Source organism: Callorhinus ursinus, unplaced genomic scaffold (genome assembly GCF_003265705.2).
Source record: "Callorhinus ursinus isolate GAN/ISIS: 27379988/994484 unplaced genomic scaffold, GSC_fseal_2.0 scaffold62, whole genome shotgun sequence".
In the NCBI taxonomy this organism is placed as follows: Eukaryota; Metazoa; Chordata; class Mammalia; order Carnivora; family Otariidae; genus Callorhinus; species Callorhinus ursinus.
Genome location: NW_027397124.1, coordinates 1,803,604 through 1,822,813, shown reverse-complemented (window position 1 = coordinate 1,822,813; position 19,210 = coordinate 1,803,604). Strand labels below are relative to the sequence as shown.

At 40.9% G+C, this 19,210-nt stretch overlaps 1 protein-coding gene across 4 annotated transcripts in view; it reads left to right on the top strand.

The window, feature by feature from the left end:
* The window catches only part of CCNY (cyclin Y), a 304,247-nt gene that overhangs the window by 233,942 nt on the left and 51,095 nt on the right, over window positions 1–19,210 (top strand). For all 4 annotated transcript variants that reach the window (XM_073885514.1, XM_025885880.2, XM_073885513.1 and 1 more), the window contains one exon: window positions 5,599–5,633. In XM_073885514.1, coding sequence (XP_073741615.1) covers window positions 5,599–5,633 — 35 coding nt within the window. The remainder of the gene's footprint in view (window positions 1–5,598; window positions 5,634–19,210) is intronic.

Here is a 19,210-nt window from a genome sequence, read left to right as displayed (position 1 = left end):
TGTTCAGAATATCCCCTTCCTCTGTGCCCAAATATAAGAAATATGTGCAGGTCCAGGACAATTCAGAGTGGGCTGGAGTTCTTGGGAGAAGCTGCCCTCCTGCAGTGCAGGAGAGGTGCCTTGTGGGGTAGTGACCTCATCAGGACACCTATTACAGGGCCTGTGGGTGTGGGGTGAATGTGTTCCTACACTGTACAAACCTGTGTCCCAGTCACTGGTATTCATGACTTACAGCCCTGTGAAGCAACTAGCTTAGACAGGCTGGGACCTCAGAATATCTTTGCATTTGCCTTTGAGCTGTGTTCCCTAATGGGACTCAGTGGTTGTGTTTTGAAGTGAATGATTGAATTCACTGAATTATTGAACACTGAGGAAATTGTGTGGAAATCTCAGACGTATTATAAGAAAAGTTAATAACAATCTCTTGATTGTTTAAAGCCTGATCTGTGCTCACCCACAGGAAAAAAGAAAGGAAAGGAAAAGAAAACCTTTTCTTTTGAACTAGATTTTAGTGGTTCCGATTGACTGTGCTATTCCAGCAATCACTCAAAACAAAATTCTAGAATTCTTTATATTGTTGTCAAGGCTTCCCACTTGAATGGCCTGCCAGTCCTTCGCATCCAGAGTAATTAATAAGCTAAGTAGTTTTTCTTTGTGGAACAGCTTAGCTCTGTTCATATCGGATCTAATTACCTGTTGTCAAATGGAGCTCATTTCATGCAGGTTCCAGGCAGCAGCGACACTCCCCTGGGAGGGAGGGAGGCTAGTGCAGAGGATGGAATCTGGGAAACCCGGCAAGCCATCCCCGGTCTTCCCCCGTCTGGTCACGCCTTGCCTTGGCCTGCATGGGCTGCGTCCTCATTTTCAAAGGAAGAATGTTGGATTACCTATTTTAGGACTTACTTAGTCTTCCCATTTTGTGTCATATAGTGGCTAACCCCACCATTGGAAGATCTGTTTTAGAGATGGAACAGGGGAAACCAAGATAATTTTTTAAATGCCTGTCTGTAGAAGAGGTTAGCTGTAATTGCATTTAGATTGTTAACAAATCCTCAGTAATTAGAAAGTTGTATTTTTAAAAGTAAAGACATTTTGCTTCTATGACATTGTGACAAAGGAATGTCATGTGGCAACCTAAGTGAAGTTTTGGTTCTCTCTCAGATGGCAAACGCTGCCATTTTCTCATTTTATCTGGAGAAGACTTAATGCTAACAGTAGTGTTTTTGTTGATTTTAGATGGCTTATTTTTATTTATTTGTTATTTTTTTGAAAGATTTTATTTATTTATTTGACAGAGAGAGACACAGCGAGAGAGGGAACACAAGCAGAGGGAGTGGGAGAGGGAGAAGCAGTCTTCCTGCAGAGCAGGGAGCCCGATGCGGGGCTCGATCCCAGGACCCTGGGATCATGACCTGAGCCGAAGGCAGACACTTAACGACTGAGCCACCCAGGCGCCCCTAGATGGCTTATTTTTGAAGCCTCAAATACATTTTCTCTTTAAGTCATTATGGACTTATTTCAGTAGCCAATTAAAAAATTCTCTTACCAAACCATCATGGATGGGATCAAAGGAGAGAGCGATTATTCCTTTTCCAGGAAAGTGAGATGTATGATCCACATCAATTTATTGTCTGTTTTCTCAACAAAGCAAAATCTGGCTATTATAATAGTCACTCAGGTATATAGAAACTCTGAAAACTCCAGAGAAATTTGATTGATGTGTTATTAGTAACCCAAAATACTCAGGTTTAAAAATGATTAAAGCTAATATCAGAAATGAATTGGCATATTGCTTATGCCATTACATAAAACAAAATGGCTAAAAGCCATTTGAATTTCAGAGCTGATTAATGGCCTCAGTAGTTTCAAATTTATTTTATTTTATTTTATTTTTATTTTTTTTAAAGATTTTTATTTATTTATTTGACGGGGTGGGGAAGAACAGGAACACAAGTGGGGAAGCGGGAGCGGGAGAGGGAGAAGCAGGCTTCCCGCGGAGCAGGGAGCCCGATGTGGGGTTTGATCCCAGGACCCTGGGATCGTGACCTGAGCCGAAGGCAGACGCTTAAGGACTGAGCCACCCAGGCACCCTCAAATTTATTTTAAAGACAGATTTAGATATAAGCAATACAATTCATCTTTTTTGGTGATACCAGTGTAAGAGATTCCACTTACTATTTTTTCTCCTCTGGTAGTGTCTTAATCCTGTTCCTACTAGCTTAGGGGGAAAGGAGTAATTAATTGTAAGGGCACCATGGTATCTGATAAACCTTACAAGTCATTGGAATAAGGACTAAAAGCCATTAGGAATAAGGAAGCACCTACCTCCTCCTCATCCCCCTCCTGCTCTCCGTTCTTCTCTGTGTCAGCTGTGTTGGAGAGCCTCAAGTTGAACTCCCCCCCCCCCCCCCCCTGGTGATTCAGTAGGAGGAGTCATAGCCCTCAAGATATAGTCATGCTCATGGCTATGGCTTTTTACAAAGAACATATACAAAGCAAAATTAGTACAAGGAAAAGGTGCATGGGCGAAGTCCAGAGGAAACCAGGCACAGGCTTCCAAGAGTCCCCTCCAAGTAGAGTCATGCAGGATCCACTAGGTTTCTCCAGTGACAGCCCAGTCAGGGAAGCTCCTCAGAGACCCAGAGCCCAGGATTTTCACTGAGGACTGGTTAAGTAGGCAGCCTCTGCCAGTATGTAACAAAATTCTAGACTCCCAGGAGGAAAGCGGGTGTTTAGCGTAAACTGTATTGTTTGCACAATGTAAGCACAGTGAGCCACTTTTATCAGTTAGGGAATGGTAGGAACCCTCCCCAAATCCATATTCCCAGACACCAGCTTAGGGCCTCTCTTGCAAACAGGCCTTTTCAGGGATGGCAGTCAGACCTTCTATGTTAACTCTTTTCTGCACAGAAGGAGATGCACTTCATCCCACCCACCCCATACCTTCAGACGAGGGGCTAGCAGTGATGAACTAGCATCTCTGGATTCTCAGGAGAGAGAATTTGCCCAGTTAGGAATGGATATCTACCTGGATCCAGGCAGTTATGGTCAGGGTCACCTAGTATCAGCATGGATATTGGGAACTATTTTTGTTTGTATAGGGACTGGCAGTTGGTTTGGGGATTCGGGAGACATTCCACAAGGAAGTCAGTCATAGGGATATATGTGTGGAAGAGCCTTTCAGATACTATGTAGACGATTCTGCAAAGGCCCTCTCAGGAGTGGCATCACACAATAATAAAGAATACAAAATAATCCCCTGAACCCAGGTTTCAGATTAGATTCAGCAGGCCCAGTTGCTCTGAGTGAAATAGGATAAGGTATAGGTATTCATTTGTATAAAAACAGTGAGTGCCTAAGATATTCTGTAATAGATTTGGATACCTTATCCTTAGGTATTTTATAACATCTTAGTGAATTTTGTTTTTTACTATTCTAATTGGAACCAGTTGGGCTCCATGGAAATGGCCTGATTCTTCCCTGAGATTTAGTTTTGTAGGAGATGTACAAGAATAGTATACACTTTTACAGTATTCCTACTTGTTTTGTGTGTTTTTTTCGTTTGTTTTGTTTTTTTGTTACAAACTTTTTTGTTAAAACTTTCAGCCTGTACTATTGAAGATTCTGATTTTCAACCCTCTCCTTCTATTTTTGAATAATGCTTAATTTTTTCAATAGTGCCCATATATAAGAAGCTCTAATATTCCTTGAGGCATGGATATCTTTTATCTGTTGGAGGCTGGGTGATACAGGGCATTAAGGTGACCTTGGAGGCAGTTCCCAGAATTGGGAGACACAAAGCCTCTGCACAAACCTATTTCTGGGATGCCCTAGGAAGGACTGTCACCTTTTGCTAACCCTGTCAGGTCTACTGCCTGTGTAGAAAGTGTTTCCAGATCCCTTCAGGCAATGGGAAACCACCATAGAAATGTCATCATACCCCCATGTGGTAGAGCAACCTTGAATAGATGCATAATAATTTAGTATTGAATTAATTTAAGGAAAACATGCACATGTGCACACACACGTGCACAGAATACATGCACGCACACAAAGTATGTGTGCCAGGAAATTAAAACCCGGTGCTTCTGCCAGACCCTCATTTTTCTTTTGTTGTGGTTCACATGTGGATGATGCTTATTTGGAATTAGGTCAAAAGAAACCATGCAGCTTCCACAGTGTGGATAGCAGACAGAGTCTGCTGCTGTTGTATGTGCACTTGAGCTCCAAGGGTGCTGGTCTGGCCTCCACCGTGGCCAGGCTGCCTCACAGTCCGTGTGCAGTGCATGCCAGTGGCCTGCAGATGAATCCATCTGATGGCCAGGTATAAGCACCTTGTCTCAGCAGTATCCTCAGGCTGGTTTTTGCTTTGTATCCCAAACATCGTTGAGACAGGAAGAGGGACAGCGTACCAGAGATGATAAGACTTCTGAGGAAAAGTGAAATGTTTCCAGAGATGATAAGACTTCTAAGGAAAAGTGAAATGTTTCTTTGTGAATTGAAGAACAGAATGTAAACGTAGGAAAATATTTCCCCAGTCCCTCAGTCAGATGAGCTGGAGGGCTTTTTGAAAACTAGTGAATCCACGTGGGTCATGGACTGCCAAGAAAAGAAGTCCTCCTCCCTCAGATGAGCTGGATTTGTATGCTGTTTGTATGTTTAGGGTACAGATATACATTAGGTAGCATTACTGATTCCTGGGGACCGAGCTGTCATCTCCTTGAAGGAAACTTATTCTTCATATCCTCTACAGGGACCTACTCAGTAAACGTGTCAGCTGACTAATATGTAGCCTCGAAAGTAAGTGTTCAGGAAAAAAGAGGCAAAACTCAATGATATTAGGTTATTTCAGTAATCCTCTGTGTTCCCTGTCACCCTTCTACACCTTTGGGACTAAGGACCCCTGTTCTGGGAAACACTAAGGTCTGGTGTAGGGAAGGCTGAGCCACGATGCACAGACAGTAGTAGAAGGAATGATCTTTTAGACAGGGCAGTATTTTTTATTGTGAGTTTTACCAGCCTTACTGAGGGAGAGGGTGCTCCAAGATGCTCCTCCGTAAAGACTCCTAGACAGAAACTTGGTTTTATTCATTAGCACCCAACCTGTAGTGTACTTGGTTTCCATGATAAATAACACTTCTGATGTACATTATCTGTCTTGTGTCTTAATGCTGTTGCGGGTATTATCGTTGTTATTTTTTTATATATTTCACCCAAAGTGTGTGGACCTTTATGGGTCGGGTTGGGTTAGAAATAAATAGTCTTATTAGTGGTTAATCATTCTAATTAATGGATGCATACAAGTTTTATGAAATTGCTATGTAATAGATTTTTTAGTTATTAGCTGCTACCACTCAGTTAATCGTAGCTGCAGTTGTTTTGTTAGGATGCTGTACTTTAAGTGGGTCTATATTTTGCTCTATTAGCCGAGTTCAGATCTGCATTTGTTCTGGTCACATAGTCTTATCTATGGTAATTGAACATTGGGTATGTTGGTGGAAGGATGGGGCTGTGACACAAGAGGTCCCGTCCTCACCAACCTGCCCGGGGTTGGCATGCAGGTGTATAACATTTCTGTTGCATCTTTTGTTTTCACAGTGAGAGAAAAACGCAAGAGTCTCTTCATTAACCATGTAAGTGAAGCTGTCTCCTTGTGTTCTTCATAATGATTATACTGTGTAAAGAGCTTAAACCAACCATGTCTGGAATAGGTACAAATGGTTTGTGTTTTTTTGTCAGTATGTGGAAGAATGTGAAGAATGCTGTGATGTACTTACGCTGTTTGGCTTGTAATTGGACAAGCATGGCTTGGTATTTCCACCGCCCGAAGTGTTTTTCCAGAAGCCCCACACTGCTGTTGTTCCTGGGAAGATGTGTGTGAACAGTACCACAGCACATACTACACAGGTCCAAATGAAAGCCACTTCTTTTAAATTTCTAATTCTTTCCTTCTTCTACCCCACCCCCAAATTACTCTTTTTCTCCCTGTAGCTCACGTCTATTTGAATAAACCCATAATTGTTTCTATGAGGCTATCTGCCTCCACAAACACTTTCTTCTCCTTAATTGGTATTTATAGGTCCAGTAGAGTCTCTTTGTTCTTTGGGTGCTCACGGAAAGAATAAACTTGATAACATTTTAGTTTTAAAAGGATTTTTTAAAAATTCAGCTCTATTCTTTTGGCCAGTTCTGAGCAGTGTCTCCATCATCTGCTGGCCAGGCATAAGGTGTCTCTTTGAGATACTTCGTTGTTCTTCCTTGAGCAGTAGGTGCAGCTTGCTGGCTCCATCTCTGCTCTGTCCACCCTCCCACTAACACCTTCCCACCCGGTGACCCCCAACTTGTACCTCTCAGGAGTGTGAAGACCTGCCACTTTCCTCTCCCTCTAAATGTATGCCTCTTTATTTAGGAAAGAAAACTGTCTCTGTGAGGTATGGAATGATGAAGTAGGTGAATTGCCAAAATAAGTATGCTATAAATTCTCATATTGAAAAGAAGAATGATGTATTTGACCTTATAAGGGTTTTTCTGAGAATTTCTAGATTGTCTGCCTTTAAGTATTTGTGGATTTTGAAATATTTGGCACTGAAGCTGTGTTAAAGAGACTTAAAGCTATAATACTGCCTTCCCTGCCTTTTGGAAATCTGCACAAAATGCAGTTGAAAAGAAATTCATAAGCTGGACCCACACTCTCAACGGGGCTCCATGCTTGGCCCTTAGGAGATTGGCAGAGTCAGGATATATACATGCTTATACGGTGTTTGAACGGTCAGAGAGAGGGTCTGTAGTTTTTATTGGATTCTTTTTTTTTTTTTTAAGATTTTATTTATTTATTTGACACACAGAGAGAGACAGCTAGAGAGGGAACACAGCAGTGGGAGTGGGAGAGGGAGAAGCAGCCTCCTGGCTGAGCAGGGAGCCTGATGTGGGGCTCTGTCCCAGGACCCTGGGATCATGACCCAAGCCACAGGCAGACGCCTAACAACTGAGCCACCCAGGCACCCCTTTTATTGGATTCTTAAAGCATTCGTGACCTCTTCCCTGGCCTTCTCAAATTTTGAAGCATCAATGTATAAAGCATCTATGAAATTAAAATTTATGTCGCAAGGAAAACATATACCTTATTAAAAAAGCAGTTATATACCTAGACATAGAAATTTGAGTGATTTGAACTAATTTTATAAATCCTTACTTTTCATTTCTTTGCCTGCTGGGTGCTCTTGGGTACTCTCTGACTCATTATTAGCACGTCTGACAAGGAACTTGCAAGGAAGAGAGAAGAGCTCAGCCTGCAGACAAGTTACCTTTCCCGGTCATTGCAGCTCTATTAAAGGTGTTTTGAAGAAAGAGGAGGATGGGAGTTTGTCCCCGCCAGCTATTGTGATTGTGGCTAATGAGACAGAGATGTACTCTCTAAGTGCTAATCCGCAGATCTGTTTTTATACTTTCTCCCACGTAACCTCCCACTTTGTGTGGGGTACAGTCCTGGCACACACAGAGTACATATCTCTTGGACCGAGAATATGGATTAGAATGGTAGGCTATGCATTGTAACCCAGCTCAGCCCTCAGACCTCTGTAAAACATCTCATCTCCTGACACAAAGAGTGAAATCACACAGTTGTTGAAGTCTGCTCTCATGTGCTTGTTCCTGTATAAAAGAAATCTCTGTGTTGATGGCTGTGTAACAGCGTGACCCTCCAGTCTGTGAACAGACCTAGTTGCAAAATAGCATATTGGTTCTGGCTGCACTGGGAAAAGTCACTGGTATGTGCCATTCCAACGAACTGGAATATAATTTGAGTGAAATTACTACAGATTCAATTAGGCTAATAAACCAGCTGTGCTTTTCAGGTTTCGAGACACTTGGGAGGTTAAGTTAGACACTAGACAAAGGGTAAGTCCTCCTCCCCCTCATCAGGAGCAGCAGTGGTCGTCTCTTGAGTACTTGACCCTATTTGTGCCAGGGTCTGTTCTAGTTGTTTGAACCTCCTTAGTAGCCATTCTGGGTAGGTACAATTTATCATTTCCATTTTACAGATGAGGAAAGTGAGGCACAAAGAAGTTAGCCAAATAAGTAGTGGGCCCAGGACTGGGAACCGGGTGGTCTGGCCCCAGAACTCCCCTCTTAGCTTTCATCCTGTATGCTTCTCAGAGGATGATGCCAGTTCCCATTTGGATGGAGGTTGTTAAGCTTATTTATCTAAAGTTAGAGATGACATTTATAATTAAATTTTTATAGGATCATTTCTGAATATGGGCCCTAACTAAAATTTGTAATCTAATTTGTTGTTGAGCTGTGGAATAACAGTTATTCTTTGCCCTTGCTTATAAAACCTCTTTATTTTTTATTTGCTTTATTGTGAGGGATGTTGTTTCTTTAATTTCTCCTTCAAGTTTCTGAAGAACATACTTAGTACATGTTGCTAAGATAATCTACAAAGAGGCTACTGCTAACAAACAAAGAAAGCAGTGGCTGCAGGTAAGCCATTTTTAGAATGGCGGGGGTGGTCAGCTCTACTCCTGGATAGTGGTGACTTCTACTAGTTGGAGGAGAATTTGGCTTTTCTAGCTCCCAGCTAGCAACACATTAGCAAGTGACAGTAGACTTTGGGAATATTATGTAGGGAAAGGATCAGTTGAGAATGGAACACCACCCAGGCTAGAAAAGAGATGGGCCTTTAACTGGCTCAGAAGAGCCAGGACAGACAAAATATTAAGTGAAAGGAGGCTGCTTCTGAAAGAAATATGACAGGTTTTAAAGCTTGAAACCATTTGAGGATAAACCTCTCTAGGTATTTTGACAGTTAAGTCAGGGTGAATTTTAAAGATTAATATTCTACTCAGCATTTATCTGTTTTATTATTTTTTAAAAGATTTTTATTTATTTGACAGAGAGAGAGCAAGAGAAGGAACACAAGCAGGGGGGGCGTGGGAGAGGGAGAAGCAGGCTTCCCGCTGAGCAGGGAGCCGGATGTGGGGTTTGATCCCAGGACCCTGGGATCGTGACCTGAGCCGAAGGCAGACACTTAACGACTGAGCCACCCAGGCGCCCCCTTTCTATGTTTTAGATGTAATTGGTATTAACAGTTGTTGGAAAATATAATACATTATGAAAGACACTTAGGTTTTAAAAAATTTTTTATTGTTATGTTAATCACCATACATTACATCATTAGTTCTTGATGTAGTGTTCCATGATTCATTGTTTGTGCATAACACCCAGTGCTCCACGCAGAATATGCCCTCTTTAATACCCATCACCAGGCTAACCCATCCCCCCACTCTCCTCCCCTATAGAACCCTCAGTTTGTTTTTCAGAGTCCATCCTCTCTCATGGTTCCTCTCCCCCTCCGACTTACTCCCCTTCATTCTTCCCCTCCTGCTATCTTCTTCTTTTTCTTTCTTCCTAACATATGTTGCATTATTTGTTTCAGAGGTACAGATCTGTGATTCAACAGTCTTGCACAATTCAGAGCGCTCACCATAGCACATACCCTCCCTGATGTCTATCACCCAGCCACCCCATCCCTCCCACCCCCCACCACTCCAGCAACCCTCAGTTTGTTTCCTGAGATTAAGAACTCCTCATATCAGTGAGGTCATATGATACATGTCTTTCTCTGACTTATTTCACTCAGCATAACACCCTCCGGTTCCATCCACGTTGTTGCAAATGGCAAGATCTCATTCCTTTTGCTGGCTGCATAATATTCCATTCTGTATATATACCACATCTTTTTTATCCATTCATCTGTCGATGGACATCTTGGCTCTTTCCACAGTTTGGCTATTGTGGACATTGCTGCTATAAACATTGGTGTGCACGTACCCCTTTGGATCCCTACATTTGTATCTTTGGAGTAAATACCCAGTAGTGCAATTGCTGGATAGCATGGTAGCTCTATTTTCAACTGTTTGAGGAACCTCCATACTGTTTTCCAGAGTGGTTGCACCAACTTGCATTCCCACCAACACTGTAGGAGGGTTCCCCTTTCTCCACATCGCCGCCAAAATCTGTCATTTCCTGACTTGTTCATTTTAGCCATTCTGACTGGTGTGAGGTGGTATCTCATTGAGGTTTTGATTTGGATTTCCCTGATGCCGAGCGATGTTGAGCACTTTTTCATGTGTCTGTTGGCCATTTGGATGTCTTCTTTGGAAAAATGTCTGTTCATGTCTTCTGCTCATTTCTTGACTGGATTATTTGTTCTTTGGGTGTTGAGTTTGATAAGTTCTTTATAGATTTTGGATACTAGCCCTTTATCTGATATGTCATTTGCAAATATTTTCTCCCATTCTGTCGGTTGTCTTTTGGTTTTGTGGACTGTTTCCTTTGCTGTGCAAAAGCTTTTTATCTTGATGAAATCCCAATAGTTCATCTTTGCCCTTGCTTCCCTTGCCTTTGGCGATGTTTCTAGGAAGAAGTTGCTGCGGCTGAGGTCGAAGAGGTTGCTACCTGTGTTCTCCTTTAGGATGTTGATGGACTCCTGTCTCACGTTTAGGTCTTTCAACCATTTGGAGTCTATTTTTATGTGTGGTGTAAGTAAATGGTCCAGTTTCATTCTTCTGCATTTGGCTGTCCAATTTTCCCAACACCATTTGTTGAAGAGACTGTCTTTTTTCCATTGGACATTCCTTCCTGCTTTGTCAAAGATTAGTTGACCATAGAGTTGAGGGTCCATTTCTGGGCTCTCGATTCTGTTCCATTGATCTATGAGTCTGTCTTTGTGCCAGTACCATACTGTCTTGATGATGACAGCTTTGTAATAGAGCTGGAAGTCTGGAATTGTGATGCCGCCAGCTTTGCTTTTCTTTTTCAATATTCCTCTGGCTATTCGGGGTCTCTTCTGGTTCCATACAAATTTTAGGATTATTTGTTCCATTTCTTTGAAAAAAGTGGATGGTATTTTGATGGGGATTGCATTGAATGTGTAGATTGCTCTAGGAAGCATTGATATCTTCACAATGTTTGTTCTTCCACTCCATGAGCATGGAACGTTTTTCCATTTCTTTGTGTCTTCTTCAATTTCTTTCATGAGTATTTTATAGTTTTCTGAGTACAGATCTTTTGCCTCTTTGGTTAAATTTATTCCCAGGTATCTTACGGTTTTGGGTGCAGTTGTAAATGGGATCGACTCCTTGATTTGTCTCTCTTCTGTCTTGTTGTTGGTGTATAGGAATGCCACTGATTTCTGTGCATTGATTTTGTATCCTCCTACTTTACTGAATTCCTGTATGCGTTCTCGCAGTTTTGGGGTGGAGTCTTTTGGGTTTTCCACATATAGTATCGTATCATCTGCAAAGAGTGACAATTTGACTTCCTCTTTGCCGATTTGGATGCCTTTGATTTCTTTTTGTTGTCTGATTGCTGTGGCTAGGACTTCTAATACTATGTTGAATAGCAGTGGTGATAGTGGACATCCCTGCTGCATTCCTGACCTTAGAGGAAAAGCTGAGAGCTTTTGAGAATGATATTCACTGTAGGTTTTTCATAGATGGCTTTTATGATACTGAGGTATGTACTCTCTATCCCTATACTCTGAAGAGTTTTGATCAAGAAAGGATGCTGTACTTTGTCAAATGCTTTTTCTGCATCTATTGAGAGGATCATAGGATTCTTGTTCTTTCTTTTGTTAATGTATTGTATCACATTGATTGATTTGCGGATGTTGAACCAGCCTTGCAGCCCAGGGATAAATCCCACTTGGTCATGTTGAATAATCCTTTTAATGTACTGTTGGATCCTATTGGCCTAGTATTTTGGTGAGAATTTTTGCATCCATATTCATCGAGGTTATTGGTCTGTAATTCTCCTTTTTGATGGGGTCTTTTTCTGGTTTTGGGATCAAGGTCATGGTGGCCTCATAAAATGAGTTTGGAAGTTTTCCTTCCATTTCTATTTTTTGGAACAGTTTCAGGAGAATAGGTATTAATTCTTCTTTAAATGTCTGATAGAATTCCCCTGGGAAGCCATCTGGCCCTGGGCTTTTGTTTGTTGGGAGATTTTTGATGACTGCTTCAATTTCCTTAGTGGTTATAGGTCTGTTCAGGTTTTCTATTTCTTCCTGGTTCAATTTTGGTAGTTGATACATCTGTAGGAATGCATCCATTTCTTCCAGGTTATCTAATTTGCTGGCATAGAGTTGCTCATAATATGTTCTTATAATTGTTTGTATTTCTTTGGTGTTGGTTGTGATCTCTCCTCTTTCATTCATGATTTTGTTGATTTGGGTCATTTCTCTTTTCTTTTCAATAAGTCTGGCCAGGGGTTTATCAATCTTATTAATTCTTTCAAAGAACCAGCTCCTAGTTTCATTGATCTGTTCTACTGTTCTTTTGGTTTCTAGTTCATTGATTTCTGCTCTGATCTTTATTATTTCTCTTCTCCTGCTGGGTTTAGGCTTTATTTGCTGTTCTTTCTCCAGCTCCTTTAGGTGTAGGGTTTGGTTGTGTATTTGAGACCTTTCTTGTTTCTTGAGAAAGGCTTGTATTGCTATATACGTTCCTCTCAGGACTGCCTTTGCTGTATCCCAAAGATTTTGAACAGTTGTGTTTTCATTTTCATTGGTTTCCATGAATTTTTTTAATTCTTCTTTAATTTCTTGGTTGACCCATTCATTCTTTAGTAGGATGCTCTTTAGCCTCCATGTACTGAGTTCTTTCTGACTTTCCTCTTGTGATTGAGTTCTAGTTTCAAAGCATTGTGGTCTGAAAATATGCAGGAAATAATTCCAGTCTTTTGATACCGGTTGAGACCTGATTTGTGACCTAGGATGTGATCAATTCTGGAGAATGTTCCGTGGGCACTAGAGAAGAATGTGTATTCCGTTGCTTTGGGATGGAATGTTCTGAATATGTCTGTGAAGTCCATTTGGTCCAATGTGTCATTTAAAGTCTTTCTTTCCTTGTTGATCTTTTGCTTAGATGATCTGTCCATTTCAGTCAGGGGGGTGTTAAAGTCCCCCACTATTATTGTATTGTTGTCAATGTGTTTGTTCGCTTTTGTTATTAATTGCCTTATATAATTGGCTGCTCCCATGTTAGGGGCATAGATATTTACAATTGTTAGATCTTCTTGTTGGATAGACCCTTTAAGTAGGATATAGTGTCCTTCCTCATCTCTTATTACAGTCTTTGTTTTAAAATCTAATTTGTCTGATATAAGGATTGCTACCCCAGCTTTCTTTTGGTGTCCATTAGCATGGTAAATGGTTTTCCACCCCCTCACTTTCAATCTGGAGGTGTCTTTGGGTCTAAAATGAGTCTCTTGCAGACAGCATATTGATGGGTCTTGTTTTTTAATCCAATTTGATAGCCTGTGTCTTTTGTTTGGGGCATTTATCCCATTTACATTCAGGGTAACTATTGAAAGATATGATTTTAGTGCCATTGTATTGCCTGTAAGGTGACTGTTACTGTATATTGTCTGTGTTCCTTTCTGATCTATGCTGCTTTTAGGCTCTCTCTTTGCTTAGAGGACCCCTTTCAATATTTCTTGGAGGGCTGGTTTCGTGTTTGCAAATTCCTTTAGTTTTTGTTTGTCTTGGAAGCTTTTTATCTCTCCTTCAATTTTCAATGAGAGCCTAGCTGGATATAGTATTCTTGGCTGCATATTTTTCTCGTTTAGTGCTCTGAAGATATCCTGCCAGTCCTTTCTGGCCTGCCAGGTCTCTGTGGATAGGTCTGTTGCCAATCTAATATTTCTACCATTGTGGGTTACATATCTCTTCTCCCGAGCTGCTTTCAGGATTTTCTCTTTGTCTCTGAGACTTGTAAGTTTTACTATTAGATGTCAGGGTGTTGGCCTATTTTTATTGATTTTGAGAGGGGTTCTCTGTGCCTCCTGGATTTTGATGCCTGTTTCCTTCCTCACATTAGGGAAGTTCTCTGCTATTATTTGCTCCAATATACCTTCTGCTCCTCTCTCTCTTTCTTCTTCTTCTGGGATCCCAAGTATTCTGATGTTGTTTCATCTGATCTTATCGCTTATCTCTCGAATTCTGCCCTTGTGATCCTGTAGTTGTTTCTCTCTCTTTTTCTCAGCCTCTTTATTTTCCATCATTTGGTCTTCTATATCGCTGATTCTCTCTTCTGCCTCATTTATCCTAGCAGTTAGTGCCCCCATTTTTGATTGCACCTGATTAATAGCCTTTTTGATTTCGACTTGGTTAGATTTTAGTTCTTTTATTTCTCCAGAAAGGTTTCTCTAATAACTTCTACACTTTTTTCAAGCCCAGCTAGTATCTTTAAAGTCATGATTCTGAACTCTAGGTCCGAGATGGTACTGATGTCTGTATTGAGTAGGTCCCTGTCTGACGGTACTATCTCTTGTTCTTTTGGCTGAGGTGATTTCTTTCGTCTTGTCATTTTGTCCAGAGGAGAATAGATGAATGAGAGAACAAAATGCTAACAGATTAACAACGTCCCCAGCAAATATACTGTATACAAATCAGAAAAGACCTGAGACCAGGGGAAAAGAAAGGGAAAGAAAGAAAGAAAAAAAACAAGAAGGAAAAGATAAAAACAAAAACAGAACAATACAAAAAGAACAGAATATGGTCATATATGATCAGGCTAGTGCATAGATCAGTGCCACACACTAGATTTTGGGCATATTTTGGTCTGTTAGAAAAAAGTGCCTCCTAAAATTTTAAAGGAAGAAAGACTTATATATGTACAAAATAAGGGTTGATACAATGAAGGAATGGAAGATGACTGTAAAGATGAAAATTATAAAAGATTTTATAAAAGGAATTGATAAGATAAGAAGTTGTTTGAAAAAAGAAAGAAGATTTAAAAAAAAAGCGAATGTGATCAGGCAGGAGACTAGAACAAAGCCATACACTAGTGATTTAGGGTATATTTTGATCTGTTAGAAGAAACTGTATCTCAGAATTTTAAAGAGAGAACAGCTTATATATATATGCCAAAAATAAGGGTAACTACTATGAAGGGATAAAATATGACTCTAAAAATGAAAAATAAAAAATGTTTTTTTAAAAAAGGGTTGATAAGATGTTTGTTGAAAAAGGGAAAAAGAAAAATTAAAAAAACAGTTAAAAAAATTAACTTTGAAAAACTAATGAATCATGGTAAAAAAAAAGCCATGAATTCTATGTGCAGTATTCCCCTAGCGCTGGAGTTCTCCCGTTCTCCTTGATCGGTAAACTTGGTCTTGGCTTGCTGGCTGTTCGTGCTGATCTTCCGGGGGAGGGGCCTGTTGCCATGGTTTTCAAATGTCTTTGCCGGAGGCGGAATTGCCGCGCCCTTGTCGTCCGGGCTAAGCAAGCTGATCGGGTTTGCTTTCAGGAGCTTTTGTTCCCTGCAAGCTCTGGTACAGCTTTGGAGGACCAGGGTGAAAATGGTGGCCTCCCAATCTCCACTGGGAGGAGCTGAGAACTCGGGGCCCGCTCCTCAGTGCGCCCCCAGAGAAAAGCAAGTCACTCCCGCCTCCCTGGTCTCAGGCTGCACTGCGTGCTCCCTCGGCCTGTGACCGAGTGTTTCTATCTCTGGCACCCGACGTGGTGTGGAGTCTCCAAACCCAGCAGATCCTTGCGGTGCGCTCCCACGCTGCTCCTCCTGGGGGAGGAAGGGAAGTCTCCCCGGTTCTGCTGCTTGTTGGGTCCCTGCTGGAGGAGCAGTGTCCCGACTGGGCCGCGGATCACAGTTTATGGCACCCCCCAGCTGAGAGCCCGTGCCTCGGCTCCGTCTCTGTAGCCGGCTTCCCTGTTCCGATACCTGGGAGCTCTGCTGCACTCAGGCACCCCCGGTCTTTCTGTGACCCCCGAGGGTCCTGAGACCACACTGTCCCGCGAGGGTTCCACCCCCCGCTTAGCCACTGGAGCGACGTCCCTCAGCGGAGCTGACTTCTAAAAGTTCCAATTTTGTGCTCCGCAGCTCTATCACTTGCTTAGGCCCCCTACTCCACTGTCTCTTCTCCAGAATATTGCCTTGGATTTACTTCTCCGCACGTCCTACCTTCCAGAAAGTGGTCACTTCTCTGTTCAGATAGTTGTTGATACTCTCTTCTTCGGTCTCCTGTTGAGTTCGTAGGTGTTCAGAATGGTTTGATCCCTATTCAGCTGAATTCCTGAGGCCAGATGAAATCCATGTCTCCTACTCCTCCGCCATCTTGCCGACACTTAGGTTTTTAAAAGAGGGTTGGGTAAAGAGCTTTGTTTAAAGTTTGTACTTCATTCAACATTTGCTAAAGTTTTGGCTTTGCTTTTTCTTTAAGGTTAGCTATTTTAATGAATCTTTTAATTAAAATGTGAAGATCTCTCATAAATTGTGAGTGGCGTTGCAGGTGTCTGGAGTCTAGAATCACTGTTGAAACTGAGGGATAACATGCCTTTTACTTTGGCCTAATTTTTCTGTGACATCCTCTTGCCATTTGGTGACAGCATACCTAAAGTGAATGGATCATTCTAAGAAGTTGAAAAGAAATTTAAAAAGAATGAATCAGGGGCGCCTGGTGTTAAGCATCTGCCTTCAGCTCAGGTCATGATCCCAGGGTCCTGGAATCGAGCCCCCCATCGGGCTGGCTCCCTGCTCAGCGGGAAGCCTGCTTCTCCCTCTCCCACTCCCCCTGCTTGTGTTCCCTCTCTTGCTGTCGCTCTCTGTCAAATAAATAAATAAAATCTTTAAAAAAAAAATGAATCAGAAGTTGAATGGCTGGACTACCTTAGTCTCGTGAAAAACAATTACAATATTTGTCTTAATAATGAAATAGGTGATATTTCTAGAAACTTTGTGAGAGAATAAAGTAACTATAGGGTGTTACATATCAGTTAAGCAATAGTCACACTGTTAGCTGGACTTAGAACCAAAAGGATTTCCTCAAGCTCCAGACCTACCACCTGATAATTTGGGGACCTTGAAAAAGTCTGGAAGTCTCAGTTGTCCTGTCTCATAGAATAGGACATAATTCCCGGCTTACTTGACTCAGATGTTACAATGGAAAGGAAGGTGATTTGCAAACTAATTGTAACACCATATAAATATGTTGATGTTATTACTATTAGTGCCTCTTGGAATATAGATAAATTCTGTTTAATTTTCCAAGTTCAGTACCAAAACTGACAAAAGTCTTTCTGGTATTTTGAGTACGGGTACAGTGTTTTTATAATTGTAAAGATCAGGGTGGAATATATTCTCTTCAACTTTGGGAATACTGCTGGGTAGAGAGTCAATAGTCTTCTTAAGTAGATAAATTCTGAATTGATTTCTGCCATCTAGCTTTGAATGGGATAGTAGATTCCTTCTCAAAGGATGTCTATGCTGTTATACTCTACATCTGTTAAGCCATAAAAGTCCAAGAATGAAGTGAGTTTGATCCAGGAACTGAAATTTAAAAAATTCAAAACCTTACTTTGCCTCTTTGGGAAATTTGCTCTTAATAGAACACAAATTTATTGAGTAACTGCTATGTTAGCATCAATACAATATGCTTGGATGGTGTGAAAAAAGCCTCACTAAGATTTTAATCTCAGTAAAATTTTAAAAGTCCAGGAAGATCAAAGGATCCAACCTATATTTTGAAATAATTTCAAATTTATAGGATAGTTGTAGTAATACAAGAGTATAGGATTTTCACAGCTCCCTGAGGGAACCTTAGATATTCTGGTTCTCACACACTCATTCTTCTTGACACAGGATGTTGAAATAGGGGGCACACTTTGTTCTTTTATCTCTCTCTTTTTTTTAAAGAGAATCTAGAAATGATAATGGTGTACACACTGATAATGTTGATAGAGATGAGAAGTTCGTGTCAGGTGTCAGGTCCTTGAGTGTCTTGGTTATATCTATAAAACACTTCCTCTTGTCTTGTCTTGTTTGTCTCCTGTTTGCTCCTCACCCACCCTTTCTGCATTGGTCACTCTTACTATGTGGCACAAATAAAGTGCGGCTTGTAAAATGTAATCGTGTATACAAATACAGGATAGCTAACAGGTGGAATTGCTTCCCTGGTGCCTTCGTAGGTCATTTTGAAGACTACATTGTCCTTGTTAAGACACACAAGTAAAGGGGTCACTAAACCAGTGTTAGGACTTGTCCTAGAAACTTCACGGCATATTGTTGGTGGGAGTTGCTCTGTTGAAACCATGATCTTTTGTATATGCTGTTAGGATCTCATCTGTGAGTAAGCCAGCACAAATTCTTGATCATGGTTGCCTGGTTTTCACATTGCTTAGACACTGTTGTATGGCTGGAAGGAGCTGTTCTTATATGACTTCAGTCTGTGACCTCCCAGTTCCTTTGTTGTCATTTACTAAGGAACACAGCTGTTCCTTGCGTGAGCTGGACAGGCACCCTCTTTACTATGCCATTTTATTTTTCACTTTTTGCTCTCTTAACCTCAGTTTCAACTTCATCATCTTGCTTAGGGATTTCTAGAGTAGAGAGAGCAAAGAAAAAACAGGAAGTCTGAGAAAGAGCAAGGACTTTGCCCAAAGAGCCCTTTAAGAAGCAGACTCTCTTGCCTCTTACTCTTTAAGCAGAGGCTCCCACCCCAGCATCTCTGTTAGACTGTTATTTTACTTTATGTAAACATTGTTATACATATCTATGTTACATGAAGTTATATGTGTTATATATGTTATGTAGTCATATAAACACATATAACTTTTACACATACATATATTTAACTTTTTTTGGAAAAATTTCAAACTTACAGCAGTTGTAATAATAATAGTACAAAAAATTCCTATATACCCTTTACCCAGATTTACCACTTTTAAGCCAGTGTTTTATCACTTTCTACCCATCCTCTGATCATTATTCTATATATTTTCTTTTGAAATGTTTGGGAGTAGATTACCTGCATCATTCCCTTTACATCCTAATACTTCACTATGTACTTCCTAAGCACAAGGATATTCTCTGTATAACTACAATATTGTTATCAAAATCAAGAATTTAACATTGGTAAAATTCTTTTTAATTAACTGTCCATAATCCAGTTGTGTTAAGTGGCCCCATAATGTCCTGTGTAGCATGTTTTTCTCTGCTACTGCTTTCAGTCCAGGATCACACAATGGCATTTAGTGGGTGTGCCCCTCAGTGTCCTTTAATCTGGAGAGAGCCTCAGCCTTTCTTTGTCTTTCATGACACTGACATTGTTGAAGAATACAGGGCCAGATGTTTTTTGTTTGGTTGGTTTTTTAAAGATTTATTTATTTATTTGAAGGAGGGGAGGGGCAGAGGGA